General features: G+C 38.5%; 1 protein-coding gene across 1 annotated transcript in view; it reads left to right on the top strand.

Moving 5' to 3' along the window:
- RNF17 (ring finger protein 17) overlaps window positions 1-20,209 on the top strand; it is a 54,599-nt gene that overhangs the window by 33,129 nt on the left and 1,261 nt on the right. Inside the window, exons 22-35 of the mRNA XM_074569765.1 lie at window positions 1,728-1,949; window positions 2,892-3,042; window positions 4,184-4,302; window positions 5,089-5,179; window positions 6,021-6,136; window positions 6,458-6,765; window positions 7,968-8,131; window positions 9,244-9,363; window positions 10,391-10,471; window positions 11,413-11,538; window positions 14,746-14,856; window positions 16,855-17,011; window positions 18,355-18,490; window positions 19,762-19,951. Coding sequence (XP_074425866.1) covers window positions 1,728-1,949; window positions 2,892-3,042; window positions 4,184-4,302; window positions 5,089-5,179; window positions 6,021-6,136; window positions 6,458-6,765; window positions 7,968-8,131; window positions 9,244-9,363; window positions 10,391-10,471; window positions 11,413-11,538; window positions 14,746-14,856; window positions 16,855-17,011; window positions 18,355-18,490; window positions 19,762-19,951 — 2,092 coding nt within the window. The remainder of the gene's footprint in view (window positions 1-1,727; window positions 1,950-2,891; window positions 3,043-4,183; window positions 4,303-5,088; window positions 5,180-6,020; window positions 6,137-6,457; window positions 6,766-7,967; window positions 8,132-9,243; window positions 9,364-10,390; window positions 10,472-11,412; window positions 11,539-14,745; window positions 14,857-16,854; window positions 17,012-18,354; window positions 18,491-19,761; window positions 19,952-20,209) is intronic.

Here is a 20,209-nt window from a genome sequence, read left to right as displayed (position 1 = left end):
ACAGGAAGTTATTGGAAGTGGTCAGCATGGATTTACCAAGGGCAAATCATGCCTGACCAATCTGATAGCTTTCTATGATGTTATAACTGGTTGGCTGGATGAGGGGAGAGCCGTAGATGTCATCTACCTTGACCTTAGCAAGGCTTTTGACACTGTCTCCCATAACATCCTCATTAGGAAGCTGAGGAAGTATGGGCTAGACGAGGTGACAGTGAGGTGGATCGAGAGCTGGCTGAGTGACAGAACTCAGAGGGTTGTGATCAGCGGCACAGAGTCCAGTTGGAGGCCTGTAACGAGTGGTGTCCCTCAGGGGTCAATACTTGGACCAATTTTGTTCAATATATTCATTAATGACCTAGATGAGGGGACAGAGTGTATCCTCAGCAAGTTTTCTGATGATACCAAGCATCATGCTGCCATCCAGCGTGACCTGGACAGGCTGGAGAGCTGGGCAGAGAAGAACCTAATGAGGTTCAACAAAAGCAAGTGTAGGGTCCTGCACCTGGGAAGGAAGAATGCCAAACACCAGTATATGTTAGGGGCGGACATGCTGGGAAGTAGTTCTGAGGAGAAGGACCTGGGGGTCCTGGTAGACAGCAAATTATCCATGAGCCAGCAGTGTGCCCTTGTCGCCAAGAAGGCCGATGGCATCCTGGGCTGCATAGGGAAGAGTGTGGTCAGTAGGTCGAGGGAGGTCATTCTGCCCCTCTACTCTGCACTGGTGAGGCCACAACTGGAGTACTGTGTCCAGTTTTGGGCTCCCCAGTTCAAGAGGAACAGGGAACTACTGGAGCGAGTCCAGCGTAGGGCAACCAAGATGATTATGGGACTGGAGCACTTCCCTTATGAGGAAAGGCTGAAAGAGCTGGAACTCTTTAGCCTGGAGAAGAGAAGGTTGAGGGGGGACCTGATTAATGTTTACAAGTATCTAAAGGGTGGGTTTAAGGAGGACGGAGCCAGGCTCTTTTCAATGGTTCCCAGTGACAGGACAAGGGGCAATGGGCACAAGGTAGAACATAGGAAGTTCCGTTCAAATACACGGAAAAACTTCTTCACAGTGAGGGTGACAGAGCACTGGAACAGGCTGCCCAGGGAGGTTGTGGAGTTCCCTTCTCTGGAGACTTTCAAGACCCACCTGGATGCAGCCCTGAGGGATGTGCTCTAGGCAATCCTGCTCTAGCAGGGGAGTTGGACTAGATGATCTCTAGAGGTCCCTTCCAACTCTGAAGATTCCGTGATTCCATGACTCCTAGGTCTCTTTCCACAGAGCTGCTCTCCAGCAGGTCAGCCCCCAACCTGTACTGGTGCATGGGGTTGTTCCTCCCCAGGTGCAGCACCCTAATGCTTGCCCTTACTGAATTTCATAAGGTTTCTCTCTGCCCAACTCTCCAGCCTGTCTATGTCTCTCTGTATGGCAGCACAGCCTTCTGGTGTGTCAGCCACCCCTCCCAGTTTTGTATCATCAGCTAACTTGCTGAGGGTACACTTTGTGCCATCTGAAGGAAGATAAAAATCAGTTACTAATCATGAGTGGTTCAAAAGTTCAAAAGTAGCATTTAGAAATGTTTTTGTCTTTTGTTGGGATTTTTTTCTGCTTTTCTAAGTTATTATTTTTCATTCTTCATGTTGAATCATTCCTCTCATGTTGAACTGTGATTATTGAGCTTTTTCACTTGGTTTAAAATGAGTTTAAACTTTCCATTCTAATTACTTTATGCTCCTTACAGGTACACTAAAAATACTGTCGTAAGGCACAGTGAAATCTGGGATGTTCCTCTAGAAGAAATTCCTGAAACCTCAGAAGCTTTAAATTCTGTAGACATGGAACCTGTGGATGAAGGAGATTTCAAATCACTTTCTAAGAAAGAGCTACCAGCGAGAATTAGTCATGTTGTGTCTCCTAGTAAAATTTTTGTACAGTGGCTGTCATCAGAAAGCATACTGAAAAGGTACTAAAATTCAAAGAATTTTTCTTGAGTTAAGGTATTCTTATTAAAAACTGGTGAAGTATAGTTAAACTCTGATTAGGGTTGCGTTTGGCACTGGGTTCTCTTTTGGAATGCTGTTGACTTACGTTGCTTTGTTGAGGAAAGTATAGGAACAGAAGACAGATTGGCACGATGTTGTGGTTTATTAAATATTTGTGATTCCAAATCAAGTACATGATCTATTTCAAATCAGTTCTAATGTAGTAAGTATTGGGGCTGGACAAATGCAACACTGTCCTGAAAGATTAAATCTTTCTGCTCTTGCTTTTTCCTCTCCACTCCTTCATTAGAAATTTTGTCAAATAGTACCGGTATTATTATATGACCAAAGTTACAGAACTTCAGTAAAGTTATTTCTTTCAACGTGATTCTGGTATGCTGTTAGGAAACTGGTAAGGCAATTTCTAGACACAGTGTATCAACCTTTGGTAGATACTTAAGTAATAGTGTATATGTAGTGTTTGAAGGCACTTAAATGGAAATTTCATTGCTTAGTGCAAGTTGCTTATTTTCTGCCTATTCTTTCTTTCATCTTTTTACCTTCTTGCATGTAGCTACCCATTGAATTAGTCATGCCACTATATGAGTACCACGCTCTCAAGTTGTCGAGAGAAAATAGTGCATCTTTCAAAGAGTACTATACAGAAGGGTCAGGATTGCTCAGATTAATTCCATTGTTTAAGAAAACATGATAGTTTTATAGCATTTTAATGAGATGGCATGTGTTTTGAAGCTCCATTTAATGTATTTCTCTCATGTCATGAAGAAAAACTACAATACTGTGTGCCTGTTAAATAGTTACTAAAACTTCACTGTGTGCTAGTTAAGCAGTAATGGACTAAATAAGCCCTTTATTCACTGGATAAAATTTTACCACTGGAAGAGTGTTTTTTTGAATGTTAGTTTGCAGGAGAAGATGGTTACCATCTATAAAGAATCTCAGCCACAGTCTGTGAAGTGGGAAAGTAGTATGCACTGTGCTGTTTATGTACATGATTGGAAACAGTGGCAAAGAGGTCAAATAAGCAGGATTGTCTCTGAAACAAGCGCAGAGGTAAATCTGTTAACATGAGTGTTCATGCTTTTATTTCTAAAGTTTGTAAGTGTTCATTGATCAAAATAATGTCAAATCTTCGCTTTTTACTTATGTGTTAATATTTTCTCATACAGCCTTTTGCTTTTGTCGAGAGTTTAAGTTAGGTTGTACATTGCTGCCAATAGGATTACTGTCTCATCAAAGCTCATATACCTTTAGCAGGGAACCTGGTAGTTGAGGAAGGCTCATGAGGTTGAATTTGTTTATGTGTACACTACGGTTTACAACATAGCACAGATTCCTGAGCTGTAGCCTAACAGTTTACCTTAGATTACAGAAATTGTGTGAACCTGAGGGTCACATTAATTCAAATTTAATGAACGTTGCCAAAAGATGAAGCCAGTTAAACTGGCAGCACCACAGAAACACGTGTAGTCATGCTATAGTTTGAACCCTAAACTGATGGTGATTCACTGTGCCGTGTAGGCGTGACATTTTGCACAGTAACTTCTCACACAGTGATGCTTTAAACATACTTTTTTGAAAAGAGCAAGGAGCATCAGAAGAGGCCTTTTGTGAATAGATAACTACTTGCCTCAAAAGTAAGAGTGGTTTTTTAATCATACAGATAATCCAGGAATGGAATATCATTGGTTCTCTCCACCATCATCAGATTATGCCTGTGGGTCTTGTTAGTAGAAAGCAGAAGTGTGACTTTCTATACTTCTGGTTTGCATCATCTGCTTTCCTAAGGCCAAGAGCCATCAAAGAGCTATTTAACCACGTCAGAATAAAAAGCAACGGGTGGAGGGGAGCTGTTTCAGCGTTTCTAGGTTTACAACTTTAAATATACCAGCCTAACGAGCAGGGAAAAAGAAATTCTCATAAGTAACAGCCTCTGTAAAGTTGTCTAACCCCTTCGAGCACCTTTGTGTCTTTTTTCCTCTTCGTACGCTGTGGTAGTCATTTGTATTGTGTGATGGAGTACTTCTGTGCAAAAGCCATTCCTTGAATACTGGTAATGTTTATTTGAGTTTTGCTTACCTGTTCAGATGTGCTTTGAACCATCATTTGCTAAAGGTAACACTTAGAACTGTTTGGTTTTTTTTCTGTTTCATTTCATTTTTTTCTGTTTCATTTCATTTCTTGTCTGTAACAGGTAATACTGTATGATTCTGGAGCTGAAAAAATGGTGGATGTCACCTGCCTAAGAAAACTTGAGGAAAATCTGAAGATAATTAAGACATTAGCAATAGAATGTTCCTTGGCAGATATAAGGTAGCCTTTCTCTTATACTGAGTAGTAGTATTAGAAACCTAATAATGACATAACTTAATATTTTCCTGTGTTAGCAACCGATTGTCTAAGTTCTGGATGTGGTTTGCTTTTTGAATAAAGAAGGAATGGGATGATGGCTGTAATTCGTTTTTTAAATTATTTTTTTTTTCCTAAGGATTATACTGCATACGAGTAGAGCAGAAACTGTGCTATCGAAAGAAAGAATATTTATAGGATGAATTATAAAATCCTAGACAGATGATAGAAGTTTTTCTTTATTTCACTGAATGCTTTGTTTCTTTGGCTCAGAATTTGAGATGAACTAGATCTCAATGAAAATGCACAGGAGGTCTCTCTTTTCTAGGCTGTAGAAAAGAGGGAGAACAGGGGCATTCTCCCGTGCATTTGTTTGGTGCTGTCTATACTGTGAAGAAAAAATAATCATGTTTATAATACTCATTCCCTGAATGAATATAAAAAGCTCAATTTGCAGATAAGTATGGATTTTCCTTTGTGCTGTTAAGAGAGGTATCATACTTTTGGAACTTATGATCCTCCTCCGTCTTGAAGTTGTCGGGTTTTATTTTTGAATTCTTCCTGTCATAGATCCAGATATTAGTAACCATTTCTTTTTACCGTTGACTGTAATGAAGATTGTCTTTTTTCTCTGACAGTACAGGCAGTTTCAAAAAAATCAAAACTCACTAAAGGGAAGGGTTTGTGGTTGATTTTAGGAGATGCCAAATTCCCTTGTACTAAAGGAGATTATAATTTGTTCTATGTTAGACCAACAGGTGGAAGCATGCAGTGGACAGCAACAGTCTGTGAATTTTTATCCGATTACCTAACTGGGGCACACGTAAAAATAATTATACAGGTTTGTAAACAAAATCAGAGGTATTTGTAAAATTTCAGTCAGGCTGTCTGTTACTTTAAATTTTTTTCTGAATACTTTGACTCTTCAAAAAAGTCCTGAGTGGAACTTGCTTAGATTACTATTTGCTGTAGGGAAAAAGATGCTTTTTCTTCTTTCTGCTTTATTTTGTTTTTCACTGGAGCATTAGAGCAATTTGGCTACCCAGTATGGAAAGAACACAATCCTAGATATATTTATTTACTGAAGAATAATATTTACATCTTTGGGATGACTGTATGCTGGCAACTCCTATGGACAGATGAGCAAGATGCTCATTTTCTTGATGAGTTTCAGTAGCTACTATATTAGTTTTAAAGCCTCAGAAACCAAAAGAATGAGTCTGGTGCTGTACAGACATCGTTAGTAATTGATTTCTTCCACTGGTTAAAAAACCCCTTGAATTATTATGAGGGTTTGATTTGCTTAGTGTTTGTCGGCAGCTGCCAGTGAGGTTTTACAGTGTGTCTGGAAATAAAAGCACTGATGAGCAAAGTTATTTATGAGTGGGTTTAAAGCTCCTGCTGGAGGAAAACAAGTACTTGGCAGTTCATTCTAATAAAACAGCTAAGGGGAGAAGCAAGGTTTTACTCTGTTACTTTTTTTTAATGTCATGCTTAGAACAGTTGGTAAAATGATGGGAACTGTTACATGGATTAAATAAGTTTTGTGTCTTCTGATGTGGGCATCAGTTGTTCAACAACGTCTGATTTGCAGTCAGTACCAATAAAATGAAAAATACGCCTGTGGTGTAGAGGAAATGCATATTGTAATATATTGTCCAACGTTCTCATTTTTTTTCCAGGAAAGTGATGTGGCTTGTGCATTGCCTGTGAACATTCTTTGCAAAGATGAAACAGGACAATTGATTGATATTTCACAACACCTTATTAAAAAGGGTTTGGCTTTTAGAAACAGAAGGTTTGGATACTTTTATTGTTATATGCTTTCAGACTCTCATATTCACATTGTGATAAGCTAATAAGTAAAACAAAAATTTGGACTGTCCTCTACGGCATCTGTAGCAACTGAACTCAATCTTCAGTGAACTTATTTGCGTATAACTTTAATTAATTGTATCCACTGGACATTTCAGTTCTCTAAGTTGGTAGATGAGACTTACAGTATTTTAACAAGTATTTGCTATCTGTCTATATTCTTTTGCACTTTATTCTTATTCCTTTGCACTTTTCAAGTTCTGTATCAGTTAACATGTTGATATGATTTGATTGACTCTGCTAGAACTGAGAAAGCTGATGTGGCTTACACAGACTCCAGAGAACATCTTAAAGTGCATTTAGAGCAAGAGAACACACAACGGGATGGTTGTAATTCAGAAACTGCACGTGCAAAAAAAGACACTGCTGCCGAGGAAAACAGCGCTGTTTCAGAGAGTGAACAGAAATTGTGCAGAACATATAAGGCACTGCTTCAGTCAGGAGTGGATGAAATGTATAAATCCCCTGCTATACCCAAAGCAAAAATTTTTCAAGCAGTAGTAAGTTGCGTTGGACATGATGGAACTATTTATATAATACCAAAATCACTTGGTAAGAAAAAAATACGTTTATGTCTGAATGTGACAGCCTTGGTATATCGGACTGTAGCAGATATGTGTTCTAGTATACATGTTCTGTATCAGAACACAGTTCTGGAGGATTCCTGTTGGGGAGGGTTGCTGTTGGAGGTGAGGGGGGTGCATGCCCAGGCACACCCTGCTCTGCAGCACAACGGTGGCGGGGCTCCTGCAGCTGCCCGGTGGAAGGGACCCAGGTGCCAGAAAGTGGCCCCTGTCTTGTAACCCCTCTGCATCAGCTCTCCTCTCCCCCCACCTCCCAGGACACCCAGACACCCCCAGGGCTTGGATGAGCGGGTCTCTTGCCTCTCTTCTCTAGGCAGCATTGGGAGTGCTATATTTTATAATGTTGAGATTATGGTACATTTTACCGATAATAATGAAGATACAATCATAAAAATACTCAGATGTTACCCTGGTTCTCAAATATTACTGGATTTTTTTTTCCTTCAGTGTGAGATCAGTACCCAGTTTCCTTGGGCTCTTTATTGTCTTGTGATAGATTCTGTATCTCTTTATACTTATTGTTTGTACTATTTTTGAAAAAAACATTTTCATTTGACAGATGCAGTGTCAGGCTTCAGTACCATGGTACCATGGTAATATGTTACGCCTTAGAGAAATGTTTCCATATGAGAACGGGTTTGGTCTGGGGTTGTTTTCTTTTTACTCTAAAATACATTTACCTATTAGATCATATCATAAAAATCTGAAATTCGAAGTGCAGTAATCTCACTTGCCCAAGAATGTATTCTTCTTGTAAACTGTACCCACAGCAGAAGAGGGTCTTCAGGACATCTGTTTTGTGTTGTTTCACGGTGTCCTACCACTGTCTCTGGGAATCTGTTTTCTTATTCATGGAGAGGCTCTTGTATTATTGCTGCCAAGGTGCCAGCTGCAAAATTTATAGACCCTTCTTCTCTGAGATTAGAATCCAGAATTACTAATGGCTTCACAATTGGAAATGCAGTTTACTTTTTGTTTTAGTAGTAACTTGTTTGCATATACTAGAAGTTGAATATACGTATTGTATCAGTGTTGGAAAACATTTTTTGGAGCAGCACATGTGTTTTATGTTTATACATATTTTCATCTGAATCTGATGGGTTTTAGTGATTCAAAGAATTTGCACTAATACATTATACACTATTTTGAATTTTATTCCCTCCCCCCCAGAAATTGAACTAAACAAATTGATGACTGAAATACAAAGTAATTTCAAATGCCTTGGTCTTCTGGAGTCATACTGCTGGAAAAAGGGAGAAGCTTGTGTTGTAAGAGGATCAGATACCATGTGGTATCGAGGTAAAGTTATAGAAATTGGTGGTAGTACTCTCCAGGTAAGTTGGATTATATGTTGTGTGTGTTTGCATGTATTTAAAAAAAAAGGGGGGGGGGGGGTGGCAAATAATCTCTGAAAATAATTATCTGAAATAAATTCATGATCACACCTTCTTTGTTGTTCTGCTGACCTGACTATCCAGATACTTGTTCTGCTTAAAAGTGTTGGGGGCGGCTAGCAGAAAAGTACAAGTATGCAAGAAATTCGAGGGTATGCCGACCTTGCAGACCTGAGACAAATAAATCTGAGGAGCCAGGGAACAACTGGCCTTGCAGGTCTGAGATAAATAACCTTGAAGAAGTAGGGAGTAGGCAACAAGTTATCACTGTAGCTTTTAGCACATTCCAAAACTGTAGCTTCTAGCACATAGCGAAACCGCAGGTAGGAGGGATTATTGTAATGAAACATTTAGAGCTAAGCCAATTAGAAATGATAGAATTTGTGTAATTTATGTAACTGTTAAGTAGCTGTATAAAAGCTTTCCGACGCCTCTAATAAACCGACATCTTGCTTGCATCAAGCAGCGTCCCGTCTCTCAATCGCGGCATAAAAGTGTGATAGCTGTCCTGATTTTGACATTTATTTTAAAGATTAATTCGATCTGCCTATTTTAGTTATCACAGTTTTTCCCATAGTTTTCCTAGTGGTGATAAATGTTCTTAAGTAAAAGGCTACCCTTAATTGCCTGTAAGTAATCCCTTTTAGGTTTTTTCTTCTGTTGTTGTTGTTAGTGTATGTGGAATGCTTTGAAAATTTTCTAGTTAGCAGTTAATCTTGTCCAAACTCTTGAGTCTGAGGAAGCTTTTTGAATATAGTTTTGCAAGTCTGATGCTATCCTAGTTCACAAATGTTTTATTTCTCTCGATTTCAAACTGCTGTAGGTTATTACACAAAAGGTAGGATCTCTTGCAAGACAAGTTTAGAAGCTGGACTTCCGATCTGCCGTACCGTTTTTTTAATCCTTACCCTCATTTCCACTTTGTCATATCACTTACCAGCAAACCATTAGTTTTCCTCCAGAAAAATGAATGCTGTAAATGAACCCTTTCTCTTATTAAACTCGACTTAAAAAATGGAAATTACTTCAGGAAAGCTTTTCTTTTCTTGTAGGTACAGTACATAGACCGTGGCTACATAGAGAGGATTCCTCAGTGTCATCTGTATCCAACAACATCATATACTGGTATTCCTCCCTTTTGCATACCATGTCAGCTTTACAAGACGATACCAGTGAGTAATGGTAAATTTGAAGATGTTTTAGTAGGTAGTTACTTAAATCGATACACTATTTAGTCATGCAAAGGTTGAGACTAGTTCCTGGTATTTTTTCTTGCCTATGAGGATTCAGAGAATAGCCAGTAAGGATCGTATCAGCAAGGCAGACTTTTATCAGGAAATGCCACATTGCTTTATGAAGTGACCATGCTTCAAAAGCAGCTGTCATTGGAATTAAATCTTTGTGAGACACTGCAGTAGTTGGCAGGATGATACTCTGAAGTGGTAGTTAGTTTTGCAATAGCAGCAACAAGAAGTAAGGCCTGGATTACTTAATGCAAAATGGCCAGAGAATTTTAAATCTTCTAGTCCTGCAAAAGTGTTTCTGTCATTCTGAACTTCGCTGTGTAGGAAGCAATCTGTTACACTAAAGCAATACAAGTGAATTGTTTTAGGGGGTTTGTTAGTAATCGATATGTAAATAGTATCTTCACAATATCATATCTTACTCAAATTTGAATGGTGCATTTAGTAAACGTGAATTACTGAAATGACTAGGTTACTTTTAAACTTACTTTAAAAGAACCCTTTTATCGTTGTCAGCAGTTCAACTGATAGATTAAAACAGACAGGCTTATAAGCCTATGGGTTGGGATGCAAACAGATATGTCGGGGAATAAAAGAAGTATTTAAAGCATCCTGTTTTTTCTGTTATCTTCAAGTATAATTCTTTGGGTTATGCTTCGTGTGATTGTGCACGCATACACTATTACGTAGATAGTAAGGTTTAGACTTGGCTAGCAGCATCTCTTTCTGATCCACTTCAAGATCTGAAAATTGCTGTCAGCTTTGTCACACAGTAAGTTTTGGTGTACCAAATAGACAATATTAAAATTGTTGTAGACAAATCAAACTAATGATGTGTGTTTTCAAATACATTTTTCAATAATTGTGTTATTTTTATCTCACTACATTAAGAATAGTAAGAGTATTAATTGTCAACGTCTTAACATGTGGGGGTTTCTTGCTTTTCACCAAGTAGATTGGAAATTTTTGGCAGCAGGATGCAGTAGATTGCCTTCAAGAACTGCTTACAAATGAAGAGGTTGAAATACATGTTCAGGTAGCTTAATTTATTCATAAATGTGGAATGAGGCTTTTTTTTTTCTTGCATTAAGAATAACACATGAAGGAGTGTAGCATTAAATGTATTCCTTAAAAAAAATCCAAAGCTAAAGTTATTTCTCCTGTGACTTTACCTTTATTATAGTTTTCAGGTCTCAATTGTGTCCTTTAGAGGTATTAGTATTTTTAGGTCCTATTTGTATTGTGTTGTCATTCTGACAAGCAACCTACCAACAACATAAATTCTTCTAAATCCAATTTTAAGTGCTTAAAATTTGGTGTAATTAAATATGGACATGCTTAAATTAATACACTAAATTATAGGGAAACATATCTGTATTGTCTAATAATTTGGAATTTCAGATAGTTTAATTTCTAATTATTAAATTGTGAAAGAGAAGGGTTTATTGTTGAGTGAGCAAACATGGAATGTTTCGGTATTAGACTGGGTAGTTGGTGCTGCCATTCCAGAGGTGCATTTTCAGTGGAGCCCGGCGACAGGACAAGAGGTAACAGGCAGAAACTTGAGCATAGGAAGTCCCATCTAAACATGAAGAGGAACTTCTTTACTTTGAGGGTGTCAGACCACTGGAACAGGCTGCCCAGAGAGGTGGTGGAGTCTCCATCTCTGGAGACATTCAAAACCCGCCTGGACACGTTCCTGTACAACCTGCTCTGGGTGACCCTGCTCTGGCAGGGGGGTTGGACTAGATGATCTCCAGAGGTCCCTTCCAACCCCTACCATTCTCTGATTCTGTGAGATAGGTGTATCCACATTTGTGTCATAAGTGATGTTAGTAGCCCTCCTTACTGGTTTTATATCTTTGATGAATGAGTATGGTGCATATAGGAATGACAGGTTTGAACTTCCTGGTCACTATTTCTAAAACCTCAGTCACGCTGTTACTGTTAGAAACTTATTTTTTCCTGTGTAAGTAGGAATTACCAGATAACCCATGGGGCAAATTGTCCATCAGCCTGTATTTTGGTGGAATGTCGCTTTCTTCCTTCATGGCATACAAGAAGTACTGTGTGGCTGAAGATTGTCAGGACATATTAAAGCTGGTGAGATTTGTGTGTCTGTGTTTTGCTGGTGGTATTTCGATGCTAAAAAGATCACTCAGTTGCTTGTTGTGACCTTTGATTTGTTATTTCTTTTTACATTTCTGTACAGTTTTGTGATGTAACAGCAGTAAGACTAAGTACGTAGCGCTGTAGCATAACAAGTGTAGATATGATGTGTTGCAATTCATTATTCCATACAATCTTAGCTAAGACTTTGTTCTTGGACTCCTTACTGAAAAGAGATTTCTCCGGTTTTTTTTAAAGTCCAATTAGTTTTTCTGTTCCTCTAAAACTTAAAAGGATAGGGATAGGATAATATTTTTATCACTTGAAGGGATTAGTTATTCCTAGAAATGTATCCAAGGATGGAGATATTAAAAAGTAAATTTAATCAAGTATTTTAACATAAACCTAGTGATTTCCAAGGAAGTTGACTAGGTTCTTCATTTCAAGTGTCTGAGATACTCATCTGGTGTTCTTTAGAGGAGGATTGAGATTTTCACCAGACTTCATTGTCTTAACATAAAAAAATTAGATAAGTGATTTCTCTGGGTTTTTTTCTTGAAATCTGAGAATCAGGTTTATTTACATTATTAAGGCTTTGTTGCATTTTTTCTGCTTAGTTCTGTTCAAGCCTGCCAATGTATTTTTCATTCCAACATGAGTCTCTGCTTCAGAAAATAATTTTACAATATAGACCATGCTGCTGTCACTGCTGATGTAAGTCTTGGCATGTATACCAGTGGCCTTGTGATGCAGTTATAAAAATCTCTCAGTGTATATTAGAACTGAGTAACCACGGAATACCTAATTGTAAATCAGTCTCTCAGTAGGAAACTACACCAGAACACGAACCATGGTGAGCTTACAGCAGTGAATCTCATTCTAAGTGTATGTGTGCATATATGTGTGTTCACTTGTATAAACATATACACACTTGCATACTCACCTATGTATACAAGACCATTATACTGTGGTATTTTTTGATGGAGGTTTTCTGTTTGGTTGGTTTTGCTTGTTTCTCTGCCACTGTGTGTCAGAACTGAGTAGCCAGGTGCTGCATTGTGCTCATATGTTCAGGTGTATGGGACTATGGCGTTGCTTCATTTGACAGACAAGTTTAATCTCTTTGTTCTGAGCTCAGGCTTAACTAACAATTGTTTTTAGAATGACTTTTTCTACAGCAGTTGACTACAAACTATTTCCAACCACCTGCACCAAAATCAGTTTAAAATTCCTTATACAGACTATTTTTGTATTTAACTGCATTGCATACTGGCCCCCCAGACAACCTGTTAGGAACATATCAGGACAGGCCTGGAAGAAGGATGGGGATGTCAGTTAACTGTGGATATATGTTGAAGGCCAGCCATGTGGGTTGAAGGCGAGCTGTGTTGGTCGTAAGTCCTACCATCTCTGACACCACGAAGTCCTGTTCTGTCACTGATGTTTGCAGCAGACTAGTGGAAAAGTGTTCTGTAAACAGCTAGGTAGAAGGACCTTTCCTGCTTTCCTTTTGTCAATATGAGAGTAACATGTAAGGTACCCTGTCTGTTTCAGGGAAATACAGAATCTGAGGCTTGCCAGGCTGTCACTTCTGTCTTCGTCATCCTAAAGATAAGATGTCTTTAATGACCCACACTACTGGGTGGGCTCCTGTAGGCTGTTCATAAACAAAGCATTGCATGTGGTAGAGAAGGCAGTACAGTATAACACACTGCACTGCAGCCTACCATTTACTTAGTTTGGATTAAATTCTTCATGCTGAAAAGCACTCTTGTGTTACGTGATGTGAAAACTATAAATGACATAATTTCTGCTGTGGCTTTATAGATGTAATAAGGAATGTAAGCCATTTTAGATTTTTAAAGAACAGAGGTATAAAGGGTGGGGACAACTGTTTGAAATAGGTAACTCCTAAAGATGTGGTTTTAGTATCAGTATTTACAACTGGATTGTCTATGCCTAAGTGTGGTAGGTCTAGCAGTAACCAATCTACTGACAATAAGAAAAGACTGTCAACATTAACAACAAAAATGTGAATGCAATTTTTCTTTCCAAGACACACATAAGAACTGACTGAGATACCCAGCTGAGCTACGTGCAGTGCTCAGTTGGAATGAGCTGGAATTTAAGTTAAATCATTAGAGCCAGGTGTAATCAGGTGGCCTGTCACAATGCTCCTGATTGTTTTGGGGAAATCTGGCATTTAGATTGTATGTCTCTATGGTGCAGTTAGACATCCTTTCTTTACTAGCATTTTATAAAGATAGGTGTTTTGTCTTTTTTAATCTTAGGAGTACATACTTCCAATGGAAAAGCTGGTTTTTCCTAGTTAAGTCTGCATAAATAATGGGGTTTTGTATTGTATCCTATGTCAGATGATGCAGGGCGAAGAAAAGGTCAGAATTTATTGTTTTGTTTTGCAGCTATCTGTATCTGGTTGTTTCCACTTCTTTTTTTGGTCTGGACATGATGAAAACTGTTCATCAAATAGATGTGTAAAAATAAAATGACTTTTAGAGAAATTGTACGTTTTGTTATGTTTTATAGTGAAGTCATGACCTATGACCCAGATGAGCTATGTGCTATACATCCTTATAAACACAAAACTTAATGCATGAAGGTTTATTTTGTCATGAACCAAACAAGTTAATGGCATGTAGAACTCAAACTGTAAATAATGTGGCTTTAGAAGAAGACACAATGGAGCATGCTATGCTACTGAGACAATATGTAACTACTTGAGAAAATCTGTTATCTTATGAAGGAGAGATAATTCTCGTGGCTAAGGAGTTAAATTATCCTTTGCCTTTCTCTTAAGGAATAATTTGCTCTGACAAACAGCAGTAACATTAGGCATGGCATTCAGGTTTAATCTGTGCTAATTAATTGCTATTATTTTAGTTTTTCTTTCTAAATATTTTCTCTCTTTAAAGGGAATTCCATATTTAATGCATTTTTGAATTAACAGCTATCAAGTTAGCAAGTCAGTATGCTAAGATCATTTCAAAGATTTATGCTTTATATTTTGAAAGTGTTAATTAACTAGTTCTGTTGTGTTAACTTTCAGCTAAAGCTGCTTTTAGACCCCTACTAAGTATTGAAAGGAAATGTTGATTAATTTATTTTTTTTTTTCATCAAAGACACACTGTTTACATTATCAGAGAACTCCTGATTATTGACTAAAGTCTGTCTTGGTCTAGGAGCTACTTTTAGGAGATGTTCCTGTTTTGACTTCATACACGTTGCCACCACTACCTGTTCCAGGAGATACATTTCCTGTCAGAGTTACGCATTTGGTGTCCCCTAAGGAGGTACATTTTGTAAACATCTCGTATATATTGCAGAAAGGAACTGTTGCAGTCCCGTCATGCTGGTGAAAAGGAAATCATGGCTAACAATTTTAGAGAATATAAAAAAAGTATTAATAAGGTTGTAAAATACTACTGCGTTATTGATACAGATGGTTGTGCAGTGCAACTGTGAATGAAACCTTACTTGAAATACCCTCTTGGGTGGGGGCAGAGAAATAAATACTGACTGTTTCCCTACAAAAAGGAATTTTAAGAATTGCAATATTGTAGTCTGGTACTTACCTTGTATAATAAGAAAATATATGTAACAATAATGATTTATCTCTTCTTTATGCTCCAAAAGTAAAATTACTGGAACGTTGTACAGTAACCTGCACACTTTACGACTGTAACAGCCAGATTTTACTGCCTTTGGTCACTGATTGATTATTGATTTTTGTGTAAACTGTTCTAACTAACACAAGATGGAAGTGTTTGGGTATCTTAGAAAAGGGCTTTTCTTAAATTGTGTATTCTGCTTCCTCTCTTACAGGAGAAACATAATGAATATTTTTTGTTCATTTTGTGCAAATGATTTGAATTCTTGCTTTTGAACATGGTATATAATTGTTAACACTAGATCCTACTCTGGAATCCTATAGATTTTAAGTAGCAGTTGCATGATGGCGTTGCAGCTTGATTATATTGTGTACAAATTAGAAAATGAACATTGATTTTTCTTTCTGGCTACTGAATTATAATTCTGAGTTTAGAAAAAATAATTGCCCAATCATTGATTTGTTTGGATTATCGGTAAAATGCAATCATGAAATGGTCAAGTTTTCAATTCGTAGTGATGTAAGGAGGGGGGTTAGCAAAACCTCCACCTTGGACTTCCAGAGGGCGGACTTTGGCTTGTTCAGAACGCTGGTTGAGAGAGTCCCTTGGGAGACAGTCCTGAAGGGCAAAGGGGTCCAGGAAGGCTGGATGCTCTTCAAGAAGGAAATCTTAAAGGCCCAGGAGCAGGCTGTCCCCAAGTGTTGCAAGTCTAAAGGGCGGGGAAAATGGCCAGCCTGGATGGACAAGGAACTTCTGATGGGACTTAGGAATAAAAGGAGAGTTTACCACCTTTGGAAGAAGGGACAGGCAACGCAGAAAGAATACGGATATCTCGTTAGGTTATACAGAGAGAAAATTAGGAAGGCAAGGGAGGGTTAGATTAGATATTAGGAAGAATTACTTTACTGAAGGAGTGGTCAGGCACTGGAACAGCCTGCCCGGGGAGGTGGTGGAGTCACCATCCCTAGAGGTATTTAAGAAACGTCTAGATGTGGTACTTCAGGGCATGTTCTAGTGGCAGAGATTGTAGGTTGTTTGGTTGGACTCGATGATCTTAAGGGTCCTTTCCAACCATGAAGATTCTGTGATTCTATGAAAATATCGTAATGTTCTGAAGTGGCTTGGTTCAAAAAAAAAAAAAAAAAATGAAAATCAGAAGCTGTTACGTAGATGTTAATTCGGCTGTGCATGTTGTTTAAGCTTTCATTTCTTTGACCTATAGCACTATACTGATGACCCAGTCGTAAATTAGGTGACAGGAATGTCTGCATAGCAAACAAAACACCATTTCAAAAGTTATTATTTCATTAACTTCAAAATTAATCTCTAGTTTGATATTATGAAGTGAGATTATTTAACAAGTAGTAAAAGGGAGGAATCCTAATAAGACACAGCTGTGAAATCTTATATGGGTGTATTCTTTAGTATGTGCATTCCTTATATTCTTTTTAACACTGAAATGTGGATTGTAATAAGTCATTACTCTCTTGTGCTTTTGGGAAAAATTTTGTGTAAATGTGAAATTATTCATAAATTGAGGAAATAAGAAAGGGGAGCAAGTATGTGCTGAACCCTTTGAAGACAGGAACAAGTAATCTGATAACCCTTGATCACTGGTGGAATTTGAAGGTTCTAAGAAGTCTGCAAAGATTGTAATATGAGAGTCTTTTCTTTGAGTAGGTATATATTTGCCTTGATCCTTCTAAGAACCCTAGGATGCAGTCTGCCACAGAAGGAGATGCCAGCTGTGACTCGGAGGTGGTGTGCCTTGATGAAGCCCTGAAATGGTGCAATAAAAGCGTGGAGTCTCTTCCTCTTCTAACACACTTCCAAACAGGTGTGTTAGTGTGTTTATTTTCCCTGTTGTTTCATGTGGATGTAAAATGCCCCAAGTTATTTCTGAAGAATAGGAATAACTATATTTCTGTGAATCTTTCAATAATACTTCTGGAGAGTAAGGAGTAACACTACGCTATAATCAGGAGTGTAAAAAAAAAGGAGGTTGAGGGGAGACTATCGCGTTCTACAACTACCTGAAAGGAGGTTGTAGTGAGGTGGGGCTTGGTCTCTTCTCACAAGTAACAAGCGATAGGACAAGAGGAAACAGCTTTAAGTTGCACCAGGGGAGGTTTAGATTGGATATTAGGATAACTTCTTCACCGAAAGGGTTATCAAGCATTGGAACAGGCTGCTCAGGGAGGTGATTGAGTCGTCATCCCTGAAGGAGGTGTTCAAAAGACGGGTCGACGTGGTGCTTAGGGACACGGTTTAGTGGTGGAATTGGCAGTGTTAGGTTAACAGTTGGATTCTGTGATCTTAAAGGTCTTTTCCAATTTAAATGATTCTTCTATTCTATAATCATGTTTTTACTTTTGATGAAATCGAGACTGCTGTGTCCTTCTGCTCCACTGGAAAATGATGGAAAGAACTCTGATGCCTGCTAAAGTTGGTGAACTGATCTTAGATTGCATGTGTCAAAAACAAAACTTTTCCCTTGAGGTGACTGTCACTGACGCTGTAACTGTGAAAATCTTGCTATTAAATATTCAAGACAGAAGTTACATACAGAAAAATCATGTTACCGAGAGTTAGAAATTATGTGAACCCTGAAGAGCATCACTTCACTTTATTCTGGATTTCTCCATTTAGGCAAAAGATATGCTTCAGTTCTCTTGTCCACAGCTGTTGGGCATAAAATAACATGAAGTATGTGGGTCTAATACTTTGTGAAGACACTAGTTATTGCTAGTATTTGGTTCTACCAACTAGTAAAATTCTGGTTGAGATTTTAGGCAGCATCTGCCTTGTGTCCTCCAGAGTATTGTCTATTCTCTTACGGATCAATCTATTTACTTAACTGAAATGTGCAATTGAGTTGAAATTGAAAAGTTTAAATGTTAAACAGTTTGGATCGCTATCTTTACCAAGCAATTTTCTGTTAATTCTTATTGTTGCCATGTGAGGTAGACCCACGTGACTTAAATTGCATGCTGATGATTGTGAATGGGAGTTCAGAGAGAATTGGAGGATGCATAGAACACAATAGCAGCATGAATTGGAGAAGGAAGAAAAAACTTAATCTTGGTCACAAAGTAAAAGGGATTTTCAAGTTCAGTTAGTTTGTACTGCACTGGGAGTATATTTTGAGGCGTTCAATGGTTTGGTTTTCTCTTTTTACAGAAATGCCTTGCCTTGTAGAATACCAGGATGGTTTATGGTATAGAGGAAAGCTCCTCTCCATTGAAGAATTTAACCCTGTTAAGATCCTGGTTCAATTTGTTGACTATGGTAGTTTTTCAGTTGTCCCAACAGACAGGTAAATACGTAAGAAAAAAATGCATGTAAAATGTCTTATGTGTGTATGTATACACTTACATTATAAAGTATGTACTTATAAATAAGTGTATGTACATTTATTATTTATTTTTATATAACTACAGAGGTATTAATAATTTAGCATTAGATTTCAGTTGGAGAGAAAGTTGGCTGGTTAAATAATTTCAGTCTGCAGGGTATAGGGTTGTGCTTCTCTTTCTCAGGTTGTTCTGAGGAGCCCGTTGTTACACTGTCAGATTTCTCCATCTTCAGGTTACTTAACCTGTGAAGTAGGCTCAAGCTTGTAATCTGCTTTTGCACCCAAGAAGCTTACACAAAGTAAGGACTGAACCCTTCAGGTGTACAAACAAATCCTCTGATCCTGTGTACTGCAGTCTGCGTAGAAGACAGCTGGGGAATAAGATAAGGGAGTATCTGAGTGGGACACGCCCCAGGCTGCTTGTGTGGAATTTGGAGGTTCAAAGCCCTGTTCTGCCTGGTGCTGAGGTGCTCTAGAAACTGCCCCTGTGCTGGCACACGGATGTCAGCTAAGTGTCTCAAACACTCCAGGCTTTTAGGGTCCCCCCATGTGAAGCACTTTCACTTTTTATATATATATATATATACACACTGCTTAATCACATTGGCTTCCTCTTGGGCTCATTGAGGGTTCTACAGGTCCTTGCTGCAGATAAGGAAAAATAGGAATTTTAAAAGATTTCCTGCTTCACAGATTGTTAGGGTCATGGGAGAGAGTGTGTGTTTTACTTCAGAGTTGCACTTCCCACTCTGCTTCCCCATTCCCTTGGTTCTGGGATAGAAAGAAGAATGGGGAGATGATAATATAAAACCAAGGTACCTGTTTCCAGTAGTGTGTCTAGAGCACATCCAGGCATGAAGCACTTTGGAACGCAAAGGTCTGTGTCATTTTCTAGATGCACCAGATTCGGAGCCTGCATTGTGATGACTTGCGCTTGCATTCCAAAGCTCAAATCTGTATTAGGCACTTGAGACTCCTCCCCAGGCACTGTAATGGGGAGCCAGTGTGCCTGGAGGGGTCTGTATGGTACTGGCCTGTTTCTTGATAGTTACTGCGTTGAAGTCCTTTAGAAGGGCCTAGCCCTACTTGAGCAATTGTTTGGTCTGACACCAGGGACTCTGATACCAGCTTCCACACCGTAAAACTACTGCATGAACCATTAAGCTATCCTTATGTCCATACTGATAGTTTTGCAGGTTGTTGCAGGCAAGTGTTTTTCATTTTTGTTTTAGGTTGCGTCAGATACCTTATCATCTGCTGAAGTACCCCGTTCAGGCAGTACGAGCTTTTTTGACTGGATTTAAACCTGCTTCATATGACCAAAACGTGGAAAGAATTCCGTATTCCCCAGAGTGGAGTGTGGAAGCATTATGGGCTATGATGGAGTGCGTTGAAGGAAAACAGCTCTCTGCTTCCATACTTGTGAGAAACGCTTCCTTCTTTTCTCCGAGTTCTTGTGCAGCCTAAAGTTCTTACTAGCACTCAAGAGTATAATTTCTGAGTATTTGTTTTACTGTGAACCCTCATAACTTAAAATTGTGAATCATTTACCGTGAAGGAATGCTGATGAAGAGAGCAAATCTTGTGGTGCTCTTAATCCTGCAGATAAAGTTCCTGAGTATTCTGTTACCAGTTTCTTTTACTTGAAAACAAACATATTCTTTGTATATTCATAGTTCC

Source organism: Larus michahellis, chromosome 1 (genome assembly GCF_964199755.1).
Source record: "Larus michahellis chromosome 1, bLarMic1.1, whole genome shotgun sequence".
NCBI lineage: Eukaryota > Metazoa > Chordata > Aves > Charadriiformes > Laridae > Larus > Larus michahellis.
This window is presented reverse-complemented; position numbering and strand designations above follow the sequence as displayed.